This window comes from Theobroma cacao, chromosome 2 (assembly GCF_000208745.1).
Source record: "Theobroma cacao cultivar B97-61/B2 chromosome 2, Criollo_cocoa_genome_V2, whole genome shotgun sequence".
NCBI lineage: Eukaryota > Viridiplantae > Streptophyta > Magnoliopsida > Malvales > Malvaceae > Theobroma > Theobroma cacao.
This window is the reverse complement of record NC_030851.1, coordinates 8,954,241-8,964,047: the sequence shown is the minus strand read 5'-3', so window position 1 is coordinate 8,964,047 and position 9,807 is coordinate 8,954,241. Positions and strand designations below refer to the sequence as shown.

General features: G+C 38.0%; 3 protein-coding genes across 3 annotated transcripts in view; all 3 read left to right on the top strand.

Moving 5' to 3' along the window:
• Positions 1–3,136, top strand: part of LOC18608550 (histone-lysine N-methyltransferase ATXR3) — a 13,733-nt gene extending 10,597 nt beyond the window's left edge. Inside the window, exons 15-20 of the mRNA XM_007043309.2 lie at positions 54–179; positions 328–381; positions 776–1,023; positions 1,113–1,221; positions 1,375–1,674; positions 2,502–3,136. Of these exons, the coding sequence (XP_007043371.2) occupies positions 54–179; positions 328–381; positions 776–1,023; positions 1,113–1,221; positions 1,375–1,674; positions 2,502–2,678 (1,014 nt within the window). The 3' untranslated portion in view covers positions 2,679–3,136. The remainder of the gene's footprint in view (positions 1–53; positions 180–327; positions 382–775; positions 1,024–1,112; positions 1,222–1,374; positions 1,675–2,501) is intronic.
• On the top strand, positions 4,392–5,540 carry LOC18608549 (transcription factor bHLH117). Its single transcript, XM_007043308.2, has one exon. It carries the CDS (start codon positions 4,488–4,490, stop codon positions 5,376–5,378), a length of 891 nt encoding a protein of 296 aa, XP_007043370.2. The 5' UTR covers positions 4,392–4,487; the 3' UTR covers positions 5,379–5,540.
• LOC18608548 lies at positions 7,528–8,900 on the top strand. The gene is made up of 3 exons (XM_007043307.2): positions 7,528–7,991; positions 8,084–8,289; positions 8,437–8,900. The coding sequence occupies exons 1-3, from the start codon at positions 7,893–7,895 to the stop codon at positions 8,621–8,623; spliced, it is 492 nt and encodes a 163-aa protein (XP_007043369.1). The 5' UTR covers positions 7,528–7,892; the 3' UTR covers positions 8,624–8,900.

Sequence of the window (9,807 nt, the reverse complement as noted above, 5' to 3'; positions counted from 1 at the left end):
GGGGGGGGTGGTTAGGTGAGCTTCTATTCTCCTAAACTTCTTTTCCGTTGTAGGTGAGGTTCATAAATTTTGAGAGAACAAAGCTCCCTGAGGAAATTTTAAGGCACAATTTGGAAGAGAAACGGAAATACTTTTTAGATATATGTCTTGATGCAGAGAGGAACGATGCTGAGATTCAGGTAAGTGCTGTTCTCATTTTGTGTCTGTGCATGGCATTGGCATCTGTCTCTGTGCCTATGGTCATGTCTGCTTATGTTTGTTTGAAGCTATTTATACTTGCAGTTACATGTAAATTCTCATGGTATACTTTTCTTTTGAATGAGCTAGGCTGAGGGTGTCTATAACCAGAGGCTTCAGAATTTGGCTGTGACTCTTGACAAGGTGATTACCCTCTTTGTCTCTGAATAGCAAGTTTTGAAGATCAAATATTCTCCCACAGAACAAAATATAGTCATGTGTGATATGATGTGTCCCATGGTGGGATCTTTTCTATGGTGATCCTGCAAACCAGGAGCAAAACTGTTTAGGTTTTTGAAGAGCTAAGCTTGCAAATTTGAAGTTAGAAGCTTTTGGAATGACTAGATTACTCTCTTTTTCGTTTCGTCTAATGGTTGGATGGCGGTCATCTTTATTGCATGAATCCCTGACATTGTAGTTCATGATATGAAAATTTCTAGAAGCTATAACTTCTGCATTATGAGAGAAACTTTTGTACGTGCTGATTCTACAGTATTCTAGTATTCCTACATTTATCATCTTTGAATGTTGTTTTCAGGTGAGGTATGTTATGAGATGTGTGTTTGGTGACCCCAAAAAGGCTCCACCTCCACTAGAGAGGCTCAGTCCTGAAGAAGCTGTTTCCTTTCTTTGGAAAGGAGAGGGATCACTTGTTGAGGAGCTTCTTCAGTGCATGGCTCCTCATGTGGAAGAAGACATGCTCAATGATTTGAGGTCCAAAATTCAGGACCATGACCCATTATGTTCTGACGATATCCTGAAAGAACTTCAGAAATCCATGTTATGGTGAGTGGAATGTAACAGAACATTTGTTACCATGCTGTCTCATTCTATTATAGATGTGATCTTTAATCATTTCTCTCTTCATTTTGAAGGTTGAGGGATGAGGTTCGGAATTTTCCATGTACATACAAGTGTCGGCAAGATGCTGCAGCTGACCTGATCCATGTTTATGCTTACACAAAGTGCTTCTTAAGAGTCCGGGTGAGTCTTTTTATTATTATTTTTCTGATAAACAATGTTTTTTTTTCTTTTTTTATTTTATTTTGTGGGGGGTGGAGGGTAGGGTAAAGGAGACAATGTTTGTCAATGCTATTGTATTATCATTTGAGCTAAATCAACCATTTGTATGCATAGGAATACAAAGCGGTAACTTCTCCCCCAGTCTACATCAGTCCTCTTGACCTGGGCCCCAAGTATGCTGATAAGTTGACAGGTCTTCAGGAGTATTGCAAGACATATGGTGAAAATTATTGTTTAGGGCAGCTGATTTTTTGGTATAACCAGACCAGTGTTGAGCCAGATTGCAGCCTGGTTAGAGCAAGTAGGGGTTGCTTGTCATTACCTGACATCGGTTCCTTCTATGCCAAGGTTCAGAAGCCATCAAGGCATCGTGTTTATGGCGCAAAGACTCTGAAATTTATGCTGTCATTGATGGTAAGCTTCTTTTATCCATTTTGTAATGCTACCACTGACGTTTTGAGTTATTTAAATTTCAAGTGTGGTGTATTTTATCCACATGTTATCTCATTGGAAACCTCTGGCATCCATTTTGGTTGTCTTTTAATAAACAACAACCCAGAGCAGGCTCATGACTAGTTCTATCAGAAGTTTTTATTTGGTTTTGTTGGTTTCTTCTTGGTGGGTAAAAAAATACTAATAATAATAAGTTTCTTCTTTTAATTTAGAGCAGTTCAAGAAAAATACAAGTATGCCTTTCATAGAATTTTTTTATCTGAAATCGACAACAACTTGTATGTCACAGTTACCAACAAGTTGGGGGTGTCTTCTTGGTCTTGATATGACATCTTTAATTGACCCTGTATGATCTTCCTGGATTTGCTTTCCAGACTTATTTTTGTTGTTAACTCACAAACATTGACCATTCCCTAGATTACTTGATGATTTTGATGCATCTGTACATCATAGAATTTGTTGGTTTATGGTGACATGTACTTGTGGGGGATGGAGCTAATCTATTTAATACTATTTTGATATGACAGACCTTGATTGTGTCGTGGATCAGGTTGTCTTTGTTTTGCCAGAGTGGAATGTAGTAAATTATCCTTTGTATCACAGATAGTAAAGTAGCATTCACACAATTAACGTGTTAGTAGATCAATAGGATTGACTGGAAGGAATATTGCCCTGTATAGTAATTGCACTGGTTAGTGGTATATGCCAATTCAATTAGCTCAGCATGATATCTTTTTATTGTCGGATACTGTGGCTACTTACCCGTTGTGATATGGTCCTTTTTGCAGGAGAAGCAACCTCAGAGACCTTGGCCAAAGGACCGAATATGGTCATTCAAAGCTTGTCTGAAAGTTTTGGGCAGTCCGATGCTAGATGCTGTTTTAAATAATTCTCCACTGGACAGAGATATGATGTATTGGTTGAAGCACAGACCAGCAATATTCCAGGCCATGTGGGATCGATGAAGCTTTTGTAGGGGTTTTGGGAAGGTGGCAGTAGGATTATTAGCCATTACTTTGTAAATGTTTTGGAATGATTGCTCAATTTTAGTTCGCAGCTACCCCTTAGTGTGGTAGTTGGTAATCATTCCAAAACATCATATTTCTTGTGCCGCTTTCTCCTCATTCTTATGTACAGTTTTCATCTTTGTTTTTTTAATTCATTTTCTTGTAGTAGGGCATTGTTTTTTTTTTCTTCTTCTTAAATTCAAGGAAATGACGAAAAGGAAAGAAAATCTCGAGGCTGTTTTTCACCATTCCTCGCCTTTGCCTCTCATCTTATCCCGAGAGAAATGATTCGTGACAATGTTTGTAGGATTGTAATTGATGATGAGAGGTTCGGCATGAGATTTATGTCCCAAGATTGGTAACTGTGATGACGAGGAGGCTGGGTAATCATAAATTTGAGTGGTTCATTTTTCTTATTAATTAGAGTACCAATTACGCAATGTACAGTGGCCAATGAGTCTGCCAGAGCAATCTTGAACATAACGAAGTTAAGTAAGTTTAGGTTTTAGTTTTATCGTGTTTTGTGTTTTAATCATGTCAGATAAGGTTAATATGTTTAATTGATCATATTATTGTATTTTAAATGCATGTAAATTACACATTCATCAATTTGTTAAAATTAATAGTTAAATATTATTTTAGTCTAATTATTATTTTATTATTATATTTGTTAGTCGTATTATGTTAAATTGGATATTATTATTTTGTTATAATTATTGATTTTAAATTTAAATAATAAAATTATATTTAATTACAAATATTTTAAGTTAATTAGGAAAAATTTTATATTAATCGTTCAATTGTGTTTATTAATTGTATCGTATTATATTGTATAAAAAATCTCGACACGTGTAATAAATGTGTTAGTCTTATCGTATTGCACGGTTATTAAACATATCAGTATACATGTTAACACAAATAATTATTTATATTATATTTGTGTTGACTCAAATAATCATATATTAACACAAAACTATTAAGATATAAAAATACGAATTAATGCCAAGTCTACCAGTGCCTTTGGGTTAAACAGGAAACAATGCTTAAAATCATGCAGATTTTCAACAATAAGCGCCGAGTTATTATTAGTTCAATTCTACATGGACAGAATCAATCAAAGATGAAGGTAAATTGAAGCAGGGAATAGGGATGATCTTAAGCCAGCTAATCCCAACTGTATCAAAAGCTCAAGTTCAATCTTAACGGTGAGCCCAGCCTAAGTGCCAATATCCTCTTTTGTCCTTCTGGTTTCATATTTTGAACCCGTCCGTCCCATCCCAATTCCCAGCAAGTGCAACGGCTCTACTCTGCAATGCAGACGCTAAGCTTATACCTCTCTCTTGTTTTTTCCAGTACAACTACAGCAATGCCAAAGAATAAGCAATCAATCTCCCTGTCAAAGCCGTCTCCGATCACCTATTATTTCCCGAACCCGAGAGACAAACAATCGACAAAGCAGCGGTAACGTCAGACCTGACGCCCGCGTGTCAGTTATACCCCTGCCCAGACCAGCCCAGCCCAATCATCCTTGATTCTCGTGTCGCCGCCTGCACTCATTCCCAGCATTCGTACCCTCCCCATCCAATAACAAACCCCCACGTGTCCCCGTCTCATAACGCCCCTATGTGCGTGAGCCTCAAGATACTTTTGTATTCCCGTTTTCATTTTTGTTATACTGAGCATCGCTGCTATGTTGCATTCTGCACTTTCCCTCTCTCCTCTCTTAATTTCCATTGCTACCACTTCTCTGTTTTTGACATAAACAGCATGAAAATGGAGAGAGGTTTTGGTTCCACTCATCCTTGTTATCCTCCTGCTTTCACCGCCGAGTTTAGCATCAACTCCTCCTATGAAGCCAACTTCAACTCCATTTTCAACGACCCCAATCTCCAACCCCTCCTCCCTCTACCCTCTGATCCTTCCACCTTCAACTTCTTCAGCCAAGACTTCCCTTCTCTTCCCCTCGAACCTCAACTCCCAGTCCCTGATCTTGACTCCCTTTACTCCTCTTCACTCCCCACCAAAATCCCAGACATCCTCCCTGACTCAACTCAGTTCCTTGACTTCTTTAACAAACCCTTACCAGACCTCCACTCACTCGAACAACCCCACCGCCAACCCCATTTCACTGAGCCTTCCGCCTCCTCATCAACTCGGAAGCTGAAACGTACTCGACTCGACTTAAACCTCTCTGACAACAACCCTCAAACCCTCGACTCCATAGTCCAAAGCTTCAACTCGCCTTCTCCAGTGATCCCACACAGTGAGCTAGCTCGGAAACGAAGGCAAAAGCTAAGCGACAAGACACGGTGTCTTCAAAAGCTAATGCCATGGGACAAGAAGATGGACACTGGCACCATGCTCCAAGAGGCTTATAAATATATCCGGTTCTTAGAAGCTCAAGTCTCCATTCTCCAATCAATGCCGATAAGTTCGAGCTTTGCATCTACTGAACATAATGCTCCAGTTGGATTCGATTATGGTGGGTTGGGAAGGCTGAATAGACAGCAGCTTTTGCAGGTGCTGGTTAACTCTCCGGTGGCGCAAACCATGCTTTATTCACAGGGATTTTGTCTATTTGCTTATGAGCAGTTGGTTTCCCTTAAGAAGGCTAAGGAGAGGAAAGCGGTGCTTCAACAGTTTCTCTTTGGTAATTAAGTGATAAAAATAGAGGCAGGATATGTATGGGTTTACGAATTTTCTTGTTTTGTTGTTAGATTTGAAATCTTTAGGATTATATGTGCATGGACTTTTAAGTTTTAATAGTTTTACAGTACAGGGATTAAATCAATGCAATGGAATGAATGCCTGCTCTTTCAATTTTCACTTGTTCTGGTGATGGTTATTGGGATTTTATTCTGTTCTTCATTCCTTTGATTCTCTCATATTGAACCAATGAGGAAACTTGTGAAAATTATTAATTCCATGACCAACTTGAGATTCACATGGCCCTGCCCGTGCTTCTGAATCCTGACGTTTTTACTTTATGCATCAAAAAGTAATGGTTTAAAGGGAAAATTTAGTACCAATGAGCCGCATGAGTTGAAGGTTTTGTAGATCCTGATTTGGTTTGATATGATAGGAGTGAAAGTGACAACTTGAGCTGCAACTGAATTGCTTTGTGCGCGGGAAAGTTGATGAACATGTGACTGAGGTTCGTGTGTTAAGAGAGTACGGGACTGAATCTTGATCAGGCTCACGCTCGTCTGATATTATCTTTGCATTTCGGTGACTACTACTAGTAGTCACTCACATTATCCCATCCTGCTTGCTTGCTTGCTCCGTGTCAGACGTTTTTGAGCAACTGACTCTATATATGTCTAAAAGTACTTCGGTTAAGCTTAATTTGCAAGGATTAAAAAATGAGTTTGATTGGTTATTGCTTGCACAGCCTTGTGTGACTGAGGTTGATTCATTGGGTTTTTTTTCAGTTTTTACCTCCATTTTCATTTGCTGGTTGCTGCTGGGCTCTTGTGCTCTTCCCTTTCGCCATTAGACTCGTTACTGTTTTGGTCATTTCCCTGGAGCCTGCCTGGACCAAATGGTGTCATTCTACTCCATGGCCCAATATGGTGACAATCTCCCAAGATGGCCTGGCAACTCTAATTTAAAACAAACTGAAGCCCAACAAATTTGTTTCAGATTTGAGATTTGGGCATCTCAAAATGAAATACACTCCTAGTACTAGTACATTCCAGTAAGGCGATAGCGAATTTTAAAATCAAATGCATCTAATTAACCACTACAGTGCACAACTTAATATTTGTACTTACTGATATAGTGTGAACTCTTTACAAGATGAGATGGGCATATACTTACTGAACAAGGTTTGAAAAAATGGGATACAGCTCCACCGATTTTGAGCTCTACTCACAATCTTTTCAGGATTTATATGGTACCTCTCTGATCCTCAGGGGTCCACAACTTTTCCTTGAATTGAACTAAATAGATGGATCATGAACGTGAGTTTACTGTAAAACGCGGTGTTGGACTTTGGACCTCTCGGTATCAAGGCAAGTACTTAACCACTCAATTTTTCTCTTTTTATTATTATGTTTTAATTCAGATAGCAGAAGGACATGGCTGGCTCACGTTCAATTATTCTAACCTTCTCACGGTTGCCCACCTGAACGTGCCATACTGCCACGACCACTTTGATCAGCTTTAGACACTTCAAAGGCCCCGAGGCTTACACAATTAGTATAATAAAATTAGGATGTGATTATTTCAATAAACTCCAATAAAATTTCAAACTGTAAAATGTTGAGTTTTGGTTGATCAGAATTTTAGATCTTATTTGATTAGGATTTTTGTTTGTATACAATATTAAGTAGTTGTATGATTTTAAATTTCTTATTCCACATCGAATCCTAATCATATTTTACTTTGAACTTTTATACTATAAAAGTGGATTTCTAAGTTTTAGAATTACAAATAGTATTTTGAGAACTCAAGAAAAAAAATATCTTGTAACTTTATCTTTTATTCTAAATGAATGTTTTTGGGAGGTTATTGAGAAAAAATATACAAAAGATCTCGAGTTGTTTTGAAAAGCTATAAAAATCAATTTATTATATTTTAAATTCTCAATAATAGAGTCGAATCACGTAAATTTTTATATTTTTCTATTTGCTTATTTTTTCTGAATTTTATCTTTATTAATTTTTGAGTAATTTTCACAAAATAAAATACCAAAATAATAGTTCATATGCTTAACATTTACCATATAATACTCGTACTATACGTTCACTTACAGGATGAGCAACAAATTGGAGATGGTCATTCTCCGTTTCTGCTTATTCGTGATTAAAAGTCAAAAAAACATTCACAGAGCAGTTATGGGCCACGACGGATGCCCAATGCACGCTCCTCTATGAGCTGGTTTATACCCTACTTTTTCTTCTTCCTCTACCTAAGGAATCCAATAGATAAGAGAGAAGAAGAAAAGAAAAAAAAAAAAAGGAGAAAGAAGACGCACAAAGCAAACTAAAGTAGAGCACTGTATTGACAAAAGAAGCTTTTTACTTTCTTAGACCAGCTAATCCCATTTTACATATATACTCTTTGTATCTTCCCTCAACCTTTCTTCCCATCGTCTCCTCGTCAAAGAACTTGCCATTTGTTTCTCTTTCTTGGAACCATCTTCAAGTGCTCCATATCATTTAAAAAAAAATGCTTAAACTCGGAGGCGTTCTCGTTTGTCTTCTGATTGTGGCCATGGATGTTGCAGCAGGTATTCTTGGCATCCAGGCAGAAGTTGCACAAAACAAGGTGCCTTGAAAACACTACCTTTTAATTACATGGGAAAAAGTAGATATTGCAATTTTGTGAGTTGTACTCATGAGGGTTTTTTGTTTTGACAGGTTAAGCACTTAAGGCTGTGGATATTTGAGTGCAGAGACCCAAGCCATGACGCGTTCAAGCTAGCGTTGGGTGCCGCAGCGCTGTTGACTCTAGCCCATGTTCTTGCTAACCTGCTTGGTGGATGCATGTGTGTCTGTTCTCAAGAAGAGTTCCAGAGAGCCTCCCCTAACAGGCAGCTTTCAGTGGCATGTCTCATTTTCACCTGGTAAGCAGATTTTCCTTGGAATTGTTCCTTGCTCACTCTACACGGTTAGCATAGGAATTACTATGAGTAACAACGTGAATAATTAATAGTAGCAGTAGCAGTAATAGTTATTTTTGGTGTGATTTCATATATTTTGTGGTTGATCAGGATCATATTAGCCGTTGGGTTGTCCACTCTGGTGATAGGGATATTATCAAACAACAAATCCAAGGCATCCTGTGGTTTCACGCACCATCATTTCCTGTCGATTGGAGGAATTTTGTGTTTTGTTCATGGGTTATTTTCTGTTGCATATTACGTTTCTGCCACTGCAGCTAGTGACGAAGAAAAGTAAGAAATGCCATCTTTAGGGGAACCCCTTTTCCCCAACCCTTCCAACAATACTGATCATTGATCAACAATCGCTCTCGTCCTACATGTAAAAGAAAGAACTTGCTGGACAGCTAATATTGCTAAACCTTTTCCCCCCCTCCACCTGTTTTTTAAGTTTAGTAATTGAAAGTTTGACACATTAGTCTATTCTCTTGAGATGTGTGTCATTTTGTTCTTTTGACCATCGCATGGTTTCATTGCTTTAATAAAAATAGATAGGCAATGATCGATTGGGCTCAGCATGTGTAGTTGTCTACTCACCCAAAGGAACGTACATTCCAAACCCACCTTTGCCGAGTGCCTAGTTTACTAGATCTACATATGTTAGGCACATTCTCGGCATTGGTGAAGATGAAAACTAAGAAATCATACAATCTCAAGAATTGCACTATAATTTGGCGAGGCCTTCCTTGAACTCCATGGTGTTCAAAAAAATGATAAATTCCTTCATAGCCATGTTTTCTGAATAGACTTTTGTTTTATTTTTCCATTTTGAGAGAGAGAGAGAGAGAGAGAGAGAGAGAAGAGGGGGACAAACAAACAAAAGTGTAGGCCAGAGGGTGAGTCCATAGTGGAAAATTGCAATTTGAGAATCCAAAATGTCAAACGGTCATCACGTGAGTCTCGACTTTTGACATGGCATTCCCTCATGTTATGGCACTAAACCATGCCCAAACATGCGACACCAGTTAAGAGCGCCGAAAATGCAAATAATTGCCCTCCTTTATTGAAATTGTTTTTGCTTACTCCCCCCAAAACATCTAACAATTAGCGGTGTAACTTGTCATTGGATCAGCTTTCTTGTGAACTCTTCCAGACAAGATTGCAGGACCTGAAAGTGCGTACATAGGGTACTTTTCGGCCCATCCCCGCAACGCCTTACCAACCAAAAGTGTGTTGGACCCCTCAATTAAGTGTCAAGGGTTGTTGTCGGCCCGTGGCACTGGGCTTATAAATGAGATGCCTTTAATGGGTTTTGTTTAAGTTTTATTTATATTTTTGGCATAATATTTAAAAAGCTCTTAAACTAGTTGAGAAAATTTAAATAAATTTTTATATTTTTATTATATTCAATTAAGTATTTTTATTTTTATTTTAAATCAAATAAGCTCTTGAATTTTTATTTTGAATCAAATAAACTCTTAT

What these genes read in the sequence shown, in the direction of transcription:
- LOC18608549 (XM_007043308.2), top strand. Translation starts at nt 4,488, where the DNA reads ATGAAAATGGAGAGAGGTTTTGGTTCCACTCATCCTTGTTATCCTCCT.
- LOC18608548 (XM_007043307.2), top strand. Translation starts at nt 7,893, where the DNA reads ATGCTTAAACTCGGAGGCGTTCTCGTTTGTCTTCTGATTGTGGCCATG. An exon ending in CAGAAGTTGCACAAAACAAG is followed by an intron (nt 7,992 to 8,083) that starts GTGCCTTGAAAA and finishes TTGTTTTGACAG; the next exon opens with GTTAAGCACTTAAGGCTGTG. An exon ending in GCATGTCTCATTTTCACCTG is followed by an intron (nt 8,290 to 8,436) that starts GTAAGCAGATTT and finishes GTGGTTGATCAG; the next exon opens with GATCATATTAGCCGTTGGGT.